The sequence below is a fragment of the Rhinoderma darwinii genome, chromosome 12 (assembly GCF_050947455.1).
Source record: "Rhinoderma darwinii isolate aRhiDar2 chromosome 12, aRhiDar2.hap1, whole genome shotgun sequence".
Classification (NCBI taxonomy): Eukaryota; Metazoa; Chordata; class Amphibia; order Anura; family Rhinodermatidae; genus Rhinoderma; species Rhinoderma darwinii.
Genome location: NC_134698.1, coordinates 7,957,582 through 7,978,874, shown reverse-complemented (window position 1 = coordinate 7,978,874; position 21,293 = coordinate 7,957,582). Strand labels below are relative to the sequence as shown.

The 21,293-nt window shown below is 43.5% G+C and overlaps 1 protein-coding gene and 1 long non-coding RNA gene across 2 annotated transcripts in view; one reads left to right on the top strand and one right to left on the bottom strand.

Annotated features, from left to right (window-relative positions):
• The window catches only part of LOC142664495 (uncharacterized), a 109,771-nt gene that overhangs the window by 47,430 nt on the left and 41,048 nt on the right, over positions 1–21,293 (bottom strand). The gene's annotated exons all lie outside the window — the stretch shown is intronic.
• PLEKHO1 (pleckstrin homology domain containing O1) overlaps positions 1,338–21,293 on the top strand; it is a 31,601-nt gene continuing 11,645 nt past the window's right edge. Inside the window, exons 1-2 of the mRNA XM_075843422.1 lie at positions 1,338–1,697; positions 2,762–2,908. Coding sequence (XP_075699537.1) covers positions 1,671–1,697; positions 2,762–2,908 — 174 coding nt within the window. The 5' untranslated portion in view covers positions 1,338–1,670. The remainder of the gene's footprint in view (positions 1,698–2,761; positions 2,909–21,293) is intronic.

Here is a 21,293-nt window from a genome sequence, read left to right as displayed (position 1 = left end):
TAGATAGATATGAGATATGAGATAGATAGATAGATAGATAGATAGATAGATAGATAGATAGATAGATAGATAGATAGATAGATAGATATGAGAGATAGATAGATAGATAGATATGAGATAGATAGATAAATAGATAGATAGATTATGAGATAGATAGATATGAGATAGATAGATAGATAGATAGATTATGAGATAGATAGATAGATAGATAGATAGATAGATAGATAGATAGATAGATATGAGATAGATAGATAGATAGATATGAGATATGAGATAGATAGATAGATAGATAGATAGATAGATAGATAGATAGACAGATGACACGGCTTCAGCTTTCATACACTTTTTCTATCCGTGCTTCCCTTGGTGTAATATTCCACCTTATATCGCCAGGTAATCACATAGAAGAAAAGTTTTCCAAGGCACCAGTCATAGTTGCTCTGGGCAATTCCCAATATCTCCTATAGTCACTTCCTCTGTGTCTGATCAGTGGGATGTTGAGTGGTGCCGCACATATCCCCAACACATATATATATATACCATAGCGGAAGCTCCTGCAGCTGGTATGAGGCCTGCAGGAAGGTCCCCATGATGGATCAGAAGCTGTGGGACAGGTGATGTGCCCTTCTGTCCTGGTTGGGCTGCTGTGGCATGATCCAGCACCATTAAAACAAATAATAAAGGAAAACCTTTCCAGCAAGTCCTGACATGCCCCTGCAGCCTTCTAGGATCTCCAGGATAATTCCCAGCACTGCCCCCGACAGGCCATGCTTGGACTTGTAGTTCATCATAATGTCCTGTATCATTATCTGGCATGGGTGTAGAGCAGACGTTACCTTTTTTCACAACTCTCTGCGTTATTTTGTGCAAAAGACCCATAACGGACAGAGAGTCCGTCTTAGTTTGGGATTTTTTTCCGCCATAAGGACGTGTTCACATCAGCATTCACTTTCCGTTGATGGTTCTGTCTGAGCTTTCCGTGGGAGGAACCCGTCAACGTAAACGGAAACCATAGCTTCCGTTTGCATTACCATTGATTCCGTTGCTAATGGTTTCCGTTTGTCTCCGTTCCGTAAGGTTTCTGTTTTTTTGGCGGAATCAATAGCGCAGTCGACTAGTCTTTGCACAATCGCACAGCCTGATGTGATAACGGGGGATTTGTTTTCTGGCGCTCTGTGCGTGTATGTCTGTAAATGTCTGCGATGGGCCATAGGTCGTGTGTCTGATGAGCGGTTTAATGTCCGGCTTCACGTCGGAGGAATTCTCTATCATTTGTTCTGTGTCCTGGTGATCAATGGATGCTGAAGGGTTACATGGAGCAGGATGGGGAGGGGGCTACTAGTGATGGGGATGACTGAGAGTCTGAAGGCATGAGGGGGCCTCAGGATTACACAATCCCCCCATCTCCTCCTCCAGTTTATAGGGGGGGGGGGTGAGAAACAAAGGAGGAAGCCTCCTCACGTGTTGTCATGTAATGTGATGTGACATCAGAGCTGCTCTCCATAGATGGAAGAGAGAGGGGGCTCTGGATGCTGGAGAGGCTTGGCTGCATTCACTGAAACCAGATCCTCTGTCTGATCTGCACAATACCAGGAGCCAGGCTGCATTACACCCACTCTCTGCAGGAGCCCCGCACACCCTGCCTGCAGCCTGGCACTGAGAGCAGCAGCATGAAGAAGAACATCTCTGCAAAGAGGGTATGAGGAGAGGGGGCCTGCAATTATATACATATATATGGGGGGGGGGGCCTTATATTATAGGGGGCCTTGCGGGGCAAACAGAGGCACTTAGGGGCTTTAAGAGGGATATATGTTGTATTTTATGTATTCGTGTGCCTGTGCTGTGTGCTCCGGATCATTGCACAGCGGCACTGAGGGACTCAATGAACATGCCTGGAAATGACTGTATGTAGGACTGGAGGAGCAGATCCTTGTATTATGGGGGTCCTGTGTCTCTGGCCTTGTCTTGTCTGACCTACATTTACATAGACTGGGGGTAGGGTCTTATGGGGGCTCTCTGTGTCTCTGGCCTTACATTTTGCATTGTGTTCGGCTATATGAAAATGTGTGTGCGTGTAACTGGGGGACCAGGTCCTGTTATTATTGGGGGGTTGTGTATCTCTGACCTTACATTCACTAGCAACTAAATGACGACACTTGTAAATGAGTGGGGGGTGTTCTTGGCCTAGTCTTACATGTATACATCTGCTCCATGACTGTGCCCAGGATTGAATGGAGCCGCAATATATATAATAAAATATCTATCTATCTATCTATCTATCTATCTATCTATCTATCTATCTATCTATCTATCTATCTCATATCTATCTATCTATCTATCTATCTATCTATCTATCTATCTATCTATCTATCTATCTATCTATCATCTATCTATCTATCTATCTATCTATCTATCTATCTATCTATCTATCTATCTACCCAGGTCCTTGTATTATTAATGCGCGCCAATTGAGAGAACTATATATGTAATATACAAGGCTTTGCTCCTATGAACATATGGCATGGTGTGATACCAACTATAATCGAAAAAAATCTGTCATTCTTTCTACAGAGTCTACATTGTATCAGTAAATATGTTTATTATAGTGTTATTGTGTATATGAATGTATATGGTGATGATGGGTGATGCCCCTGTAGCCTGGTCCTTCCTCTCGTGACCCCCATTTGTATAAGATACCAGCAGACACAGCCCCTCCTGTACAATATTCTCATTATGTCACTTATTTCTCTCCTATGTGTAGGGTCCTCTGGACGGGAATCAGGCCCCCAGCCAGCCGGAAAAAGTGGGCTGGATTCGGAAATACTGCGGGAAGGGCATCTTCAGGGAGATCTGGAAGAACCGATATGTGGTGATAAGGGGAGATCAGCTGTACATGTCGGAGAAGGAGGTACAGACTTTCCGTGATCTGCAGGAATGAGTGTATTGTCTGTGTGCCATGGTAATGAATGCCAGGGTGTGCCTGCCCGAGGACAGGTTGGCCGATTGGAGCATGACATTTTCTGTGAACGGTTAATTTACCATAATTTGCTGACATTTGCCTTATAGATTGTAAGCTCTTCTGGACACTGCTATATACGTTTCTGTAAAAGCTGAGTGACAACCAATATATGGCCAACATAACCAGTCCCGTGGGGTTGTCACCCAGCTTTTCTACGTTTTTTTGCAGTGGATGTTTCACTTCATAATTTGCCGTTCAGATCTCTAGGAAAGCTGGGTGACCCACAATATGGTCGCTGTATAGGTTGTCCCCCAATTTTCCCAAATTGTAAACCCTTCTAGGTGTGCAGTGACATATCCCTCACTCCTATAACTTTATGTCTAGGCAGGACTACAGGAAAGCTGGGTGACCGCTCCTTAGGTGACTGTCATGGCAGCCATATTGGTTGTAACCCAGCTTTCCTAGGAAGAGATATTATGTTTAGTCCTGCAGTTGTTGCTGGCTGGTCACGCTGGTTATTGTACATTGTGATGATTTGGATATAGTTTCATATGGAGAGATCGGTAATGCATTATCTGTTTCCAATGATGAACTATTGGAAAAAATATGGCGCCTAGAGCTCGACGCGCCCGGACGTCTGTGACGCGATGTAACAAGGTGACGTGGATTCATAGATATTATGTTTATTTAAAGGGGATCGATACTAATTGTCTTTCTGCTTCTTTTCCGGAAACGATAATGAGATTAGATTACAGGGTGATAGATGTTGGGGTTGTTGATCGCATTGGTTGATCCATTACTATGACCATATTATGTGGCGCCCACTTTAGTACGCCTACACGCAGATTGGCATTCGTTGCAATGTATAAACATTTACGTTTGTCTCAGTTTAGAGAATTAAAGGGAAGCTCCACCATTATAAAGTATATTAGGGAATTGCTTCAATAACAATTCCCCATGATAATGTTATTATTGGACGGCATCCCCATCAGCTGCACCTCAGTAAGACAGATGCCTTGGATGTGGTCACATGATTCCTCTAAGCCAATTAGCCTGGAGGGACGCGCATCTTTTGGCCCCAGTAGCACTTTAAATAGTCCGCAAGGTGAACCTTTACTTGGTTGAGGGGGCATCTTCTCCTTTAAGGCCAGCTTTGGTCAGTCAATACAATTGGAACTGGTAGCCCCAATGATATCTCTGGTACCTTGTCAATGAATAGGTGACCATCTCCTGGTTAATGGGTTAGCCACTGTGTGTTGAAACCAGATAGACTTGGACTTAAAGAGGACCTGTCACTAGGTCATATAAGTTGAACTGGTTTATGCATTGACTAGCACGGTCTTCCTGATTCCAGCGCTGTTTTTCTTTTTTTCCTGGACCCTCCTGTTCCTGAGATATAGCCCACTGTTGTGTTGGCTCCATATATGCTAATTTGCTATAGTTAGCCAACGGGGTGGAGCTAGCTTCCCTGCCTCTGATGCTGACCAATCAGCGCAAGGCAGCTTGAGGGTAGTTTCAGCCCTGTCGGGTAACTACAGCAAATTAGCTTATAGGGAGCCAATACAAAAGTGGGCCGTATCTCTCGAATGGGGGGGTCCAGGAAAAAAAGAAAAACAGCGCTGGAATCAGGGAGACAGCGCTATTCAGGTCAGTTAACCAGTTCAACTTATATAACCTATTAACAGGTCCTCTTTAAAAGACTTGTGTAGGACTCGGTGATAAGTTTCGAGAATGTCAACATTTGTCACATGTCACAGCCGGCCATAGATATTACAAATGGAAGCATTAGGCCAACCTCATGACATTTCGGAAATGTTGGGGAATGAATATGAGAACATTTTGATGGGAGAGGATTGTCTGAGTTGGCCGGCAGTACTGATATATGTAGGGGGTCGTTGCCTACTTTCAGCAGACCAAACTAGTCAATAATGGTCTGTTATGTTGTCGACTCAAGGACTAGTTGTCAAAGCTTTCACCTGATTGGTTGCTATGGATACCACTTGCGTTCTTCTTTTACATTAGTTGTCTTTTGCATTGTGTAATGACTATTTATTCAGATTTCTATATCCACACTTAGACATAATTTCTACAGTCAACACAATAGTAGAGTGCATCTTTTAGTTCCGGAGGTCTGTAGGTCCATGATAGGGATAATTGGGCATAATGGATGCCCAATAATTGCTTCAAGAATGATCATTGGAATTATTGTTCCCCTGCCAGTATTGGGTGGCATGGGGGGGGGGGGGTCTCCATATAATAATGTTCTGTAGCTGTCCAAATCAGATACCCCCAGACTGGGCAAGCAGAGAACTTTCTAAAAGTAACCGTGGCATCGTTATCATAGCAGTGGTATGAGAATATGCAATGCCCATGGAGTGACGTGCCATTATTTGGAGTTGCCCTAGATGCGACTGTTGGATGGGAATGCATCAAGGTATATTATCATCCTGCCGAGATTATAGCACTTTCTTAACATTCGGACAGAGGGATTACCCTCTAGATGCACTCATGGCCTCTCTTCTATATCCAGTATAGAAACGCCCGTATTACTGGCCCCTGAAGTGCTCGCTTTCTCTTACCGAGAATATAATGTTCCCCTTTCTCTTAGTATTGTGCTTGTGAATGCATTGTGTCTGGGCACGGTAAGCCGTCTTTTATTGCAGGTACTTGGAAACTGTCCAGAGTGTGTGCAGGTGTGTGTATAAATCTGTCTAATTCAGGGTACCGACCTTGTGCAATGTTAAAGACGAACTCTATATAGCATTGTGTGCCGAGCTGGCAGATCCTGGGGCCCCATATCTTGTAGGCGAGCTGGTGAATGTTTGCTGCCGCCTTCTCTGCTGTTGGCATAGCGCCACTCCGATTATTTTTTTTCCTTATGTAAGAGGCACAGACAGCCGGGTTTCACTGCTGGTTTATAGACCTCTTTAGTGTCCTATAATGTCATCTAAGTCTTTGATTTCAGCGTTCAAAGGCTGTGGTGCTGTGATCCAGCGTTTCTATAAATTCTCAAAACACTCTAGGATGCAAATTGGGGAATATGTGGGTGGGGAATTAATCTCGGCGTAATTCAAAGAGGATTATGGGAAATCTGAAACCGCACTCAAAGCAATGAAAGTCCCAAGTGTACATGTTGGTTTCCTTTTAATCTAATGATTTCTGCAAATCAGCGGCTTACACGATTCTTTCTTTTTTTTTACTCTTTAGTAAATCATAGGAATCACGATAATATTTGCACTAAAATCTCAGTCTATTATTTTCATATAAGGCCATATATTACTATAAAATCCGTATCATTTTATGGAAATTCAAGATGTCAACTAATAATATTTTAAATCTAAAAACATATCAAAAAGTCGTCTTTGCAATTTTATTTACCTGCTCTATCTAATATGGCGGCCATTTAAAGGGCCATCACCCAACTTTCACAAACTCTTTATTCACGTTAGAAATAGATCGAGCTAAGAAAAAGCTAATTGGAAATTTTTATAGATGAGGACAACTCAAAATATTTTTTATGTATTCCATGCAGTTTTCATTTGTTTATTTTTTGAAGGTTTTTTTTTTTTAGGTTCTCTAATTATTATTATTTATTTATTTTTTTAGGTTCTCTAATTATTATTATTATTATTATTTATTTTTTTAGGTTCTCTAATTATTATTATTATTATTATTTATTTTTTTTGATTAATTGTATTTCTATTTTATTATATCATTTATTTATAGTTTTATTTACTGGATGGTTGGCCAGCCTTTTACATGTACTTCATACATGTGAGGATGACTCCAAAACATCTAACTATTTTTTAGTTTAATTATCCATAGCTTTTTTTTTTTTTTCATTTACGATCATTTATTTATACTTTATTATTTTACTTTAATTCATTTATCGTTTTACTTTACTTCATGGTTGACCATTCGTTGTTTCCATGTATTCCATGCCCGATCGATTGCCCATATCTATGTATAGTATCCGTACGGACATACCTTGCCTATAACAGGGCAGATACCTGTAGGGAGAGATCGGAAACAAATAGTTTCCCCCTTAGGTCCTTGACCACAGCATTTGGAGGCGGAATCTTACCAGGACACACACTGAGCTCTTTTAGCCCTATTCATATAATCCTGGAGAGTCCTTTATGTTTGTTTAGCACCTTTTTTCTATATTTCCTATGCTTATGTCTTTCCTGTCATGGAAGGACAGGGTCAATAATATCCTGCTTTGTGGAGGAGGCTTCCTGCACGTCTACAAATCCACCAGCCGCCGCTGATCTCGGAGTAGAAGGCTCCGGGCTTGAATGTTCCCACGTGTATATCTCAGTTAATCCATATGTGAAAGCTTCTTTGCACTGCGATGACATCACCTGTCACTCAGCTATAGATAGTCCCTGCACTCTGTGACTCTTTCATGTGACCTACTTACTAATGAATGGCTGGTTTTTGTCTTAATGCGAGAGCAATGACAAACAATAGGTAGAAATAAGGGCTATGGGAATAGTATAGAAAGCAATAGGCCAATAATATGTTATAAATGTATTCATTCATCTTGAATTTGTGGTTGATTTTCTTTGTTTTGGAATCTTGCATTTTCTTTTAATATATGAAAATAATATTATGACTTTTTTGGGGTTTTGGTGCACTTTTCTTTTTTTTTTTTTGTTAATTGTAAAACGTAATACATATTTAATGAAAAGAAAACACGTATGTTAGAAAAATTAGGCTGGGTTCACATAGAGTTTTTTGGCGCAGAAACCGCGCCGCAAAACGCGCCAAATAATGTCCAAAAATGCCTCCCATTGATTTCAAAGGGAGGCAGAAGCGTTTTTTTCCCGCGAGCCGGTAAAACCGGCTCGCGGGAGAAAGAAGGGACATGCCCCATCTTCGGGCGTTTACGCCTCTGACCTCCCATTAACATCAATGGGAGGCAGAGAAAGCGTATTCCGCGGCGAAAAACGCTGCGAAAATCGGTGCGCAGGCAGAGGAAAATCTGCCTCAAACTTCCAAACGGAATTTTGTGGCAATTTTTCCGCCTGCAAAAAACTTAGGCTACATGCACACGTTGCGTATTTTGCTGTGGAAAATACGCAGCAAAACCGCAAGAAATTCGAAGCAAAAAAAACAAAAACGTAACCAGAAGGTGCGTATTTCTCCATAACTAGGAAGATAGAATTTGCAAGCGGAATCGCAGGATAAATGGACATGCCGCGGTTTCGAAAATACGCACCGCCGGTCAATTTACATCCCGAAAAATACCGCAGTGTGGACATGAGATTCCCTGGAATCTCATTGCCTATGCTGGTACTGTATTACGCTGCGGTTTTGCTGCACGCAAATCCGAGCGGCAAAACCGCACATAATGCACATCGTGTGCATTGACCCTTAGGCTACATGCACTCGTTACATATTTTGCTGCGGAAAATACGCACCAAAACCGCAGCAGTACGCAGGAAATTCGCAGTTACTGTATTACGCTGTGGTTTTCCGCACGCAAATCCTCACGTAATGGAATGGGAGGAATCGCTGTCTGCTATTGTAGAGGCCCTTTTACACCGGCCGATAATCGAACGGTGCGTCGAGCACCGATCAACAAGACACGGGTTGATCGGCGCTCGTTTGCTCCTGTCACACGGAGCTATGGATGGGGACGAGCAATCGTTACTCCGATCCCTTACCCCCATACATCATGTCGGCAGCGCCTCTCCCTGTTTGCACACCAAGAAGCGCTGCCGACCACTATAATATTTAACTTTTTTTTAAAACAATACGACCGGCAGATAATCGAGCATTTGCTCGTTCATCTGCTGATCGCTGCCCGGTTTACACAGAACAATTATCGGCAACGAGCATTATATGAACACTTGTCTGCCCGATAATCGCCCCGTGTAAAACCCCTTTTAGTGTATGGGCAGATTAAGCTATACTAATATTTGCAATTTGCAATACAAGGCTTCTGAGATCTTCCATAATTGGTAGCACTTTCGAAGAACTTGCTTCAATTTTGCATAGTGTGCTATTTTCCGCATACCTCAATATTTGCGCCAACTAAAGCCTCGGTCTAAAGCCTTGATCCAATGGTTTACATCTCATATTGAAAGGCCATGCCCCTGTGATGAAGCTAGTGTTGAACTACACCATGCCCTGCCTTTGGTTACACCACCCTGATCGTACCCAATCTCATCTGAAGTCCCCGTTCTCCAAATACCAATTCCCAATTCTGTAATTGAAATGTATTCACGGCCTCCTCATTCCTCTCTTTCCAGATCCACAGGGAGCTGGGATAATGTAACATAGACCCAGCAGCCAATTTGGGATAGCTGGTGGCCCCAGACTCACATGGGGGAAGGGAAATGCAAGTTTCTAGTTGAGAGGGGCCCAATTTTGATATTGCTATTGGGCCCTCACTCTTTCTGCCGAACCATGCAAGTAGCATTGCACCTTCTATTCATGTTGATAGGTAATCTTATAATCCCTTTGTACAATACCCTATGAGATTTGCGGACTCTTTATAGGGGAGTAATGTGAAATGAAGCCTTTTCCTTCCCGTTCTGCATCTTTGCTCCCTGCGGTGCCGGATGACGAGATCAGTGGAGTGGGTTCCGTAATGAAAATATATTCTCCCTTCACACTGACTGTTGTATAAACTTCCCAGGCCCCTGATGGTGACTAATACGAGGGATTCACACAGTTTAGACTCATTCTTCATTAGAAAATAAAAGAACTAAAAAAAAAAGGTACAAAACTACGAGAATATTTTTTACCCGTATCATATAGTCACCAACTGGGTCTGAGTACAAGGAACCCATTGGGGCGCATATCCTGGTCCAGAATTTAGGACCATGTCGTGTAACACATCTCGACTCAGGCATGTTCATACCTATCCGCGGGCATACGTTTTCATGCCCAGCCGAACAAGACGTCCATTGCATGGTAGGTCAAATCATGAATCCCATAGGATAAATGTGAACAAGTCTCAACAGGCTTTCCCATAGTGGAAATGGAGATGATGAAAAGGATTAGTTCCAGACTAGAAGACTCCACCGATGGCGTTGGTTGGACTGGATGTCGGTGGGAGTCGGACTGTCCCTTTTCGGGTGCAGGCGGGTTTATAAGTCAAGGCCGGACAAATCCCAGGACGCAGCTGGCCAATACAACTGGTAAGATTGGTTAAGGTTTCAGGCAGTTTTTATTGCTGGACAACTAATAAAGTTCTCCGGGTTTACCTAAGTGGCCTACAGAATATTGTCCATCCTGGTCAAATATAATAACGGCACCATTTTCCGTAGCGTGAAAGACTGAGAATTGACACATCCAATTCCTGAGTATATGAGACTCATGGGAAGTTGTCAGCTTCCGACTTCCCCGGTAGTAAGTACCAGGCGTGCCATCCACTAGAATATTCACTCATTAGATAATATTTTCTGATACTTTCTGAGCAACTAAGACAAGCGGCTGGAAGTGTCTCGGGGCTGGCCCATCTCCAGCGTTGATTCTGTTTGATGGTTTTTTATTTTTACAAAAACGTTGCGTTACCCCCTGGGTCGAAAGAAGACGCTCTGTGTCAGATAGATCCTGTCATTTTTCAGACATTTAGCTGCATTCTACTAGATTTTCTTTGGAGATGGGGCTTCTTTTTTTTTTGACACATTCTGTCTTAAAAAGAAATTGACTAGTAATGGGTGATACGAAAAACAGCTCCTGCAAATTGATGTAACTTATTCTTAATGACTGGACAAGGACGGTGGCGGCCCAATCACAGATGACAAATAAGAATCCATTTACTGCAATTTATAGCATTTCAGATAAGAAAATTTGGACACAACCTAACCTACCTACCCCAATCCGGTAACCACTCTGATGTTTTTGAACTGCTCCTCCTTAAAGGGGGTGTCCGCTTTGGACAACCCGGTACCATATATCCAGTCCCAAAAGACAAGCTGACCTCAGGCTATCCTGCTGCTGGTTTTATTAGTTCCCTGTAGGAAAGCTAGGTCCTGAATGAGGGACCCCATATAAATTCTCCTCTATGAGGAAAGATAGAACATATCCTATCTTTCCAAAGGTCACTAACGGGACTCGGCATGAGGAATTACACGAGTCCTTTTGGTGCAGGTGACTGCCCGATAGGCCGTGGTCGACGGAAGCTATTTGAATATAGCATGTACTATATATTGGCCCCTTAATTGGCACCACAGCCGGCCTTTTAGTGGGCCAAAGTGTCCCTACTAGTAACATTATACATGATCAATCTGGTATTATTGACCTGCATTACTTCGCTTTCTCTGCTGATTTGTATTCGCACAGTTTTAGAGAATCCCTATTGAGCACATGAGGATTTGCAGCTATACAATGAAAGAAACGGGGTTTAACCCATTCAGGAAGACTGAAATACTTGTTTTCATTACTGCAGCTTCTAGGAAGGTTGCCTCTAACAAATACATTATGCCAAAATTGAGTAGACCGGCGAATACTGCACTGAAACGTAGTGCACGAGAAGTTAAAAGCAGGATGTCAGGAGGTTCAGCATTTTGATGGTTAAGGGCTGTGCAGCTTGGATTGGCCCCCCAGGACTGTCTGCGTCTGGCTTTCGCAGACACTTTGAAAAGTCTGAACTCCCAGAGGCCGACTCAAGGGTTCCTATTGCCTTCCCAAGGGTCGAGCCATCAGAGAGGCTTGTCAAGTCTCACAGCATTTCCTACAACAGCTGTGGTCACAATGGCGGCATTGTATGGGAACAAGGACTCCGCATTGCTATCTTGCTGCACTCTTCTTCATGATGTCATAGAGTTAGTGTTACCCTGATGATGTCACGTATATACAAATATGGCTTCTCATAATAAAAACTCACAAAGATGAATCTTTAAGCCCTTCGCGCACCCGGACGTGCCATTACGTCCGTGTGCGGGGGGGGGGGGGGGGGGGGTGATCTTTGGAGCGCGCTCCATATGCTGCGGGTGTCAGCTGTATTTTACAGCGGACATCCAGAACTAACAGCCGGGAGCAGTGATCGTGCTTTTCCTGGCTGTTTAACCCCTCAAATGCTGTGGTCAATCGCGACCGCAACATCTGAGGCGTTAAAAAGAGGGTCGGTCTCCTACGACAGCTCACCCCCCCCTCTGCAGTGAGATTGGGGGGGGGGTGATGACGGTTGTTATGGCAGCCCAGGGGCCTAATGAAGGCCCCCAGGGCTGCCTGCACTCTGCCTCTGTTAAGCCCTGCCTGTGGCAAGGCTTAACAGAAGCCTGTAAAAGTGACGATATACTGCAATACATTAGTATTGCAGTATATTGTACCAGCGATCTAACGATCCTTGGTTGAACTTGATGGACACGTGTCTTTTTCCACCCGTACTATGTAACTATCGAAGTCCCCTGCAAAACAAAGTGAAAAAAAGTTTTTAGCAGTGAAAAAATAATAAATTTAAAAAAACAAAAAACTTTTTCCATTTCCCCCCTAAAGTAATGTAAAAAATAAAAAAAGTAAACAAAATTGGTATCGCTGCGTCCGTAAAAGTCTGAACTATTACAACATAGCGTTATTTAACGCGCACGGTGAACGCCGTAAAAAATGTAAACCGCCAAAATCGCTGTTTTTTGGTCAACTTCGCTCTAAAAAAAGTGATCAAAAATTCTACGTACCAAAAATGGTACCGATAAAAACTACAGCTCGTCCCGCAAAAAATAATCCCTCACACCGCTCAATCGGTGAAAAAATAAAAAAGTTCTGTTTTTTTTTTTTGTTTTTTTTAAACAAAGAGTTTATTATCAATACAAGTAGTAAAATATAAAAAAAAAACATACATTTGGTATCACCGTAATCGTATTGAGCCACAGAAAAAAATTAAGTTGTCGTTTTTACCACATGGTGAAAGCCGTAAAAACGAAACCCAAAAAACAATTGAGGAATCAGTTTTTTTCCAACTTCAGCCCGCAAATAATTTTTTTTTCAGTTTCCCAGTACATTATATGGAACTATAAATGCTACCAAAAGAAACTACAACTCCTCCCGCAAAAAATAAGCCCTCACACCGCTCTATTGACGGAAAAATAAAAAAAAGTTATGGCTCTTGGAATGCGGGGATTGAAAAACAAAAATCAAAAAATGGCTTCATCCCGAAGAGGTTAAAAGAATTTTCCCATAAATTAAAAAAAAGAATCCCCGGCAGAAGCTCCAATGCAAAATCTGTAACAGCGCCCCCTACTTGCCATGTGCCTTTTATAATACTGGTGTCTTATGTGGCAGGCACCAGGGCTCGAGTGCTTCTTCTTCTGTTTGTCGTCCTCTCCACCCGTCGTAGTTGGGTGTGAACCAATATTACTGCTGTTATAGGGCTTAAACATCTGCTTGGTAATGGGGTCATATATCTCCTTCTCATATATCCCCTTCTCATATATCCCCTTCTCATATATCTCCTTCTCATATATCCCCGCAATATTTGTGGTTCTCGTGTCTAGGAAAGATGAATGACCTCAGCATGGTCAGCATGACTTCTCCCAATGTCAGAACGGTAAATCTTCCCAGCTATGCAGCAAGAGAAGGAGATGTATTTGTTACCCGTTGTCTGTATTGCACAACATATACCACAGATACTAATCCCTCACGACGGTCCCCTTCCTCAGCGGGGCCCGCAATCTAATAAATCTGTAGGGCTGCCCTTACAAATAAGAGATGAAAGCCGAACTGTCGCCAGCTGTGAACCCTGACTACCCCTCTATGTCCTCCGAATTAAGCTGAATGTTTATGTTATTTCAATAGAGGGAAGGGGGTACATAGTATCCGGCATGTTGATATGACCTTGGTTCCTGTACCCATTATTGATAGATCTCGTGAAAATTGGCAGTTTGTGCCAACCATCGCCAACTTAAGTGCCCATACACTTACAATACTTGTTGGCCGACTGCTCGCTCAGCCGACAGCTATTCCTCCCGTTTCCTCGATATGCATACACACTCGGCTCAGATGAGTGTGGGAATGGGCTTCTTGAAATCCAACAGGTTCGATCCTTCTTTTGCCCGCCATCTGTCCTTGGGGGAGTCAGGCCACCCCCATACTCATTAGATAGTGGGCCGATCCCGCCGAATTCTCTACTTGCTGTCAGTGAAGGAAGAGGAAGAAAATCTCTACTTGCTGTCAGTGAAGGAAGAGGAAGAAAATCTCTACAGTCCTTATATTTGTCTCAGGCTGAGAGTTTGCTACAATGTATCAAGTCTATACCATCCCCTGAGAGCTAAATACATTAGCAGCACAAATCCCTCTCCTGTTCTGAAGATTTGTTACCTTTTATCTACACTAATGCAATATCAGCCTGGACTCCAGACTGTTTAGCCGAAAGAGTCTAGACTGGATACAATTGTAACAAAACCACCACTGTGAGAATTATTAGGTCTGTACAGGTTTTTAGCCTCTGGATGTAAACAAGAACGTTCCCATTCACTGAAAGCAAGCAGAGATGTTAGCAATGGTGAGATTTTTATATACATTTTTTAATTGTACAATGATTAGGTTTTATTTAGGCTCAGATTTTGGAATAGTAGAAGCCTAGACGTATAGATTGACAGCAGAGGAGAACACAGGAGGATGCAGCAGTACAAGGAGCTGGAACAGAATCTTGTTTTTCAGCCGTTTACTGCAGATTTCTGAGGTGCTTTGCGGATTTGTTGAATCCTAAAATGACTCCAAGCATTTTGTATATTCCTTGCCTGTAATGCAGCACTTTTAAGAAATAACACGCTGCGTCCTTGGTGCTTTCTCCATTTATGGCATACGGTTTTTATCATCTTTTGTTTGTCAGTCAGTGGCTTGCTAGGTCAGGGTAACATTTTGCTTTTTCTTCTTCTATTAGATGAACAGAACCAAGATGTGGGGGAGGGAGTTACCTTCGAAAATTCAGCACATGACAAACGACAGGGGGGGGGGGATGCACCTATATCTGCATTACCACGCTGTGCAGATAGAAGGGAATACATCTCACTCGGTGTGGACCTAAGCCTGTTAATAAATGGTTTCTGGTGGAGTCTTCGTCTTACTGTGAGCCTTTGTATTCACGTTTAGCATTTAAGTTGTCAATTGTTGAGAACGGCTTTCAGAGATGGTAGATGAGAAATGGAGATGGAGATTTTTCTTCACATAAGACCCTCACTCACATACTGACAACGCCTATAGTGACAGTCAGTGCAATCCCAAAAACAGTGCAAAAGTGCCCTCTAACTAGACTGCTCCCCGTAAACAGTGCTATCCAGAGAGTATCCCTATAAGCAGGGCCATACAAAGAGGGCCCCTATAACCTGTGCAAGCCAAAGAATGCCCTTTATGAACAGTGCCAGTTAAACTGTATCAGACTAAGCTAGAGTGCCTCCATAAACACTGTCAGTCAGACAGTGCCTCCATAAACACTGTCAGTCAGACAGTGCCTCCATAAACAGTGCCAAACAGAGAGTGCCTCCATAAACAATGCCAGAGAGTGCCTCCATAAACAGTGCCAGACAGAGAGTGCCTCCATAAACAATGCCAGACAGAGAGTGCCTCCATAAACAATGCCAGAGTGCCTCCATATACAATGCCAGACAGAGAGTGCCTCCATAAACAATGCCAGACAGAGAATGCCTCCATAAACAGTGCCAGACAGAGAGTGCCTCCATAAACAATGCCAGACAGAGAGTGCCTCCATAAACAATGCCAGACAGAGAGTGCCTCCATAAACAATGCCAGAGTGCCTCCATATACAATGCCAGACAGAGAGTGCCTCCATAAACAATGCCAGACAGAGAGTGCCTCCATAAACAATGCCAGACAGAGAGTGCCTCCATAAACAATGCCAGAGTGCCTCCATATACAATGCCAGACAGAGAGTGCCTCCATAAACAATGCCAGACAGAGTGCCTCCATAAACAATGCCAGACAGAGAGCGCCTCCATAAACAATGCCAGACAGAGTGCCTCCATAAACAATGCCAGACAGAGTGCCTCCATAAACAATGCCAGACAGAGAGCGCCTCCATAAACAATGCCAGACAGAGTGCCTCCATAAACAATGCCAGACAGAGTGCCTCCATAAACAATGCCAGACAGAGTGCCTCCATAAACAATGCCAGACAGAGAGTGCCTCCATAAACAATGCCAGAGTGCCTCCATAAACAATGCCAGACAGAGAGCGCCTCCATAAACAATGCCAGACAGAGAGTGCCTCCATAAACAATGCCAGACAGAGAGCGCCTCCATAAACAATGCCAGAGTGCCTCCATAAACAATGCCAGACAGAGTGCCTCCATAAACAATGCCAGACAGAGTGCCTCCATAAACAATGCCAGACAGAGAGCGCCTCCATAAACAATGCCAGACAGAGTGCCTCCATAAACAATGCTAGACAGAGAGCGCCTCCATAAACAATGCCAGACAGAGAGCGCCTCCATAAACAATGCTAGACAGAGAGCCTCCATAAACAATGCTAGACAGAGAATGCCTCCATAAACAATGCCAGACAGAGTGCCTCCATAAACAATGCTAGACAGAGAGCGCCTCCATAAACAATGCTAGACAGAGAATGCCTCCATAAACAATGCCAGACAGAGAGTGCCTCCATAAACAATGCCAGACAGAGTGCCTCCATAAACAATGCCAGAGTGCCTCCATAAACAATGCCAGACAGAGTGCCTCCATAAACAATGCCAGACAGAGTGCCTCCATAATCAGTGCCAATCAGAGAGTGCCCCCATAAACCATGCTAGACAGAGTGCTTCCATAAGCAGTGCCAGACAGAGAGTGCTTCCATAAGCAGTGCCAGACAGAGAGTGCCTCCATAAACAGTGCCAGGAAAGAGAGTGCCTCCCTAAACAGCATCAACCAGTATGTTTCAATAACAAAAGCACAATACAACCCTATACTCACCTCCACCCTGCAACTTTTGCGAATCGGTCAGTGTGTTACTAGTAACACCTTCTACACCAGCTACAATATCTGTGGCCTCTCACTTGTCTCCAATAACCCTGTGGTTATTAACATAATCAGGTCACTACTTCACACAAGTCATAAAACTCCACTAATAAAATACTCTGTGCTGCTGGAAAACCCACACTTTTACCATTACCTTACTCTCTTGGTTTGTGGTCTAGAAAATAGTAAATCTGACTGGATACTACGGACACTAGTATTTTTCCTTAGTGCATTTTTTTCTGCGAATACTAATAGTATCTGTGGTGTCTCACATTTGGAGTACGCTTTCCATGCTTTATAATAATTCTAACTCAAGCTTACGTCTCGTGAGATGTGTGGCTGTGAGCGTCTCCCCCATGATAGGGGGGCTTCACAGGCCGCTTTGATTATGTCTGGTGGGAGAGCTTTGTTCCGAGGTTCACACCATGGAGAGAGATCACAATGTTCTGTATTTTAATCAGATGGATCCTTAGCAAGTTGTGTATCAGGATGATTATAGTTTCGCTGCCCTACTTTACCGGAGAACAGTTCACTTCATTTGCTATCAGCAAACCACATTAAAAGGGGAGAAAAGAAATTGCAGATAATGCAGCTTCTATAGGTCCCTTGTGTTTACAAATCCTACTGGTCCTGTACTACTAAGCAGCGCTAAGGTTTAATCTACCCCCATTATAATGGAAATGATGATGTGTGGTACTGCAGCAGCACTGAAGCCAATTGACCCTAATCTGACGTCCTAGGGTCCAGACATGCTAGTCTGACAGTATCACACAAGATAGGCTTAGGGTATGTTCACACGGCCTATTTACGGACGTAATTCGGGCGTTTTTGCCCCGAATTACGTCCGAAAATAGCGCCTCAATAGCGCTGACAAACATCTGCCCATTGAAAGCAATGGGCAGACGTTTGTCTGTTCACACGAGGCGTAATTTACGCGCCGCTGTCAAAAGACGGCGCGTAAATAGACGCCCGCGTCAAAGAAGTGACCTGTCACTTCTTTGGCCGTAATTAGAGCCGTTATTCATTGACTCCAATGAATAGCAGCGCTAATTACGCCCGTAATTGACGCGGCGTTCAAGCGCCTGCACATGCCGTTACGGCTGAAATTACGGGGATGTTTTCAGGCTGAAACATCCCCGTAATTTCAGCCGTTACGGACGCCCTCGTGTGAACATACCCTTAGATACATCCGTTCAGCAGACAGTATATCACATGATAGGCTTAGATACACTAGCTTAGTAGACAGTATCACACAAGATAGGCTTAGATACATCAGTTCAGCAGACAGTATCACACATGATAGGCTTAGATACACTAGCTCAGTAGAAAGTATCACACATGATAGGCTTAGATACACTAGCTTAGTAGACAGTATCACACGACAGGCTTAGCTTCCCTCGCTCAGCAGACAGTATCACACATGATAGGCTTAGATATATCAGCTCAGCAGACAGTATCACACATGATAGGCTTAGATACACTAGCTCAGTAGACAGTATCACACATGATAGGCTTAGATACACTAGCTCAGTAGAAAGAATCACACATGATAGGCTTAGATACACTGGCTCAGTAGACAGTATCACACATGACAGGCTTAGCTTCCCTCGCTCAGCAGACAGTATCACACATGATAGGCTTAGATACATCAGCTCAGCAGACAGTATCACACATGATAGGCTTAGATACACCAGCTCAGCAGACAGAATCAGACATGATAGGCTTAGATACACTAGCTCAGTGGAAAGTATCACACATGATAGGCTTAGCTTCATCAGCTCATCAGACAGAATCACACATGATAGACTTAGCTTCATCAGCTCATCAGACAGAATCACACATGATAGGCTTAGATACATCAGTTCAGCAGACAGTATCACACATGATAGGCTTAGATAAACGGTCTTAGTGGATAGTATCACACATGATAGCATTAGATACATAGCCCAGCAGATAATATCACGCATTATACGCTTAGATACACTGGCTCAGCAGACAGTATCACACATTATAGGCCTAGATATATACCGCCTCAGCAGCACAATATAAATTATTTTCGAAGTATTGCCACATAGCTAAAGATGACGATTTCTTTCCAATTTCTGCATATATAGGGGCCAGAGTTGATGTAGGGATTTTCATAGATCCTGCAGACTTCCATATTTTGCGGAATAAGATACTTCAGGGGAACAAGAAGAAGAGTTAGGCCGGGTTCCCACGGGACGGATACACCGCGTAAAAATTACGCTGCGCACCCAACCTGGAACTTGCAGTACATTCCGTCCGAAAAATCGCACCACATTGCGATGCGGTTTTTTGGGCAAAATTTCCGCTGCAGAAGAAAGCCGTTCATACTTACCCCCTCCCTCCTCTGATGTCCGCTCTGGCCTCCCTGGATGACGTTGCAGGCAATATGACGCTGCAACCTGTGATTGGCTGCAGCGGTCACATGGGATGCAATGTCATCCCAGGAGACCGGAGCCCAGGAAGAAGGAGGGCGTTCCGGGTAAGTATGATTTTTTAGGCTTTATTCCGCAGCGTGGGCATGAGATTTTCAAAATCTCATCCACTTTGCTGCTACTGTAAATGTTGCGGAATTTCCGCACAGAATTCCATTCCGGAAATTCCACACAGAATTTAGTTGCGGAAATTCCGCAGCATTTACGCTACGTGTGAACCCGGCCTTAGGAAGTGAGGCAATGGAGATTTGTCCTGCAGAACCTGTCAATTATGAGTACAAGTAAGAAAGCGCTTCATTGTCTATATAAATCCTCTTATCCCTATGGTGTAACAGCAGATATATCTTAGTGCGGGTGGTTATTGCTGTTTTTAATTAATTAAAGGGGTTTTCCACTTAAAGGGATTGTCTCAGGACGCCTACACCTGTCCATATGCCCTCTAAGTCCTGCTTGCGACTCCCCAATTTCACTCTGGTTGACACAGCCGGAGGTGCAGGGTGCTTAGCTGAGCGCTTGTGCACCTTTGTTTTAGTGATGGTGTGACTTAGCACCCGGACCCCATCAATCAAAACTTCTGATATCTCTCTATGACAGATTAAACGTTTCCTGAAAGTGAAGTTACTCTTTAAGTAATTTATTTTTTTTAAATCTCGTTCTAAGTATTATTCCTGTCTGTCTGAAGACAAATGTCCACCAAAGGAAAGGATCTACTTCTTCCTAAGGTGAGAGTTGGAAAAATGATAGTCTGATTGCTATGGATACACTGCCTAACGACTAGACTCATTCATATGTAGTTGTCAACCAGCAAGTTCCTAGCAACAAGTCTGTCTCAGATTACTCTGGCCTTGACTGAATTGTCAATACACTATAAAAGTTATTTCCGGGCTCACGTCACTGGGTGATCTACGTCTTTTTTTAGGGTTCATGAGCAATTTCCTCAATTCTAATTTTACATGCTGAACAGAGGAGGAAGGGAACTGTTGCACAAAGTCGCCCACGAGTCATGCTGTCTTCCACAAATAAACTGTTGGCCCATCGCCCTTCAGAAATCTGACACAAGAGACTTCCCGTTTCTAGTCCTGTGCGGTCTGTGATATAAGATGCCATATTTTACCATGGCGTCCTTGTCCAAGACTAAAAAAAACAAAAACACCAGTAAATATAAATCCCTGAATTGTCAAATTGTATTCAGCTTTTTCTTGTATACGTTTATATGCGTTTCTGGAAAATATTGATAGTCAAGCGTCATTGAGAGACTGCCACGGTGAGAGGTTATTGGATATTTTGAAGTATCGGATATGTTCTATTTTTTCACACGGTCCGATGAAACAACGGCCGTGTGAACGGCCCCATTGAAATACATGCGTCTGAGTGATGGGCGTGAAAAAAAAGTCCGTCACACGGACGTATACTACGTTCGTCTGAATAAGCCCTTAGGCCCCATGCCCACCGTAAAAATCGGCCATAATTGCGGTCCGCAATTACGGACCCATTCACTTCTATTGTCCACGGACACCTTCCCGTTTATGTACGGGAAGGTGTCCGGGCCGTAGAAGTGTACCGCAAAAGATAGGACATTGCCTATGTTTTGCGTCTTATGAGCCGTGCTCCCATACTTTGTATGGGAACACAGGCCGAGAATGTGGGCGGCTGTCCGTGCCCGCAATCGTGGCCCATGATTACTGGCCCGCCCGTCTGCATGAGGCCTTAGTGTATGTATTTGTATTCTCTCAATCTTTATCTCGAGTGCAGTTTTCTTTTTTGCACAACTTAATCTACATCCTCTCCTTGTAGTGTTTAAAAATAGCCGTCCGATAATCCAGGGGTCTCTAGGGTAGATCTGTAACGCTTCCTATAGCAGCTGACATGGGTTTATCACCACATTTGCTGTCCGGGAGTGAATTTGGATCTGGCTGTAGATTTGTGACTGGAAAGGGCAAACCGTCTATC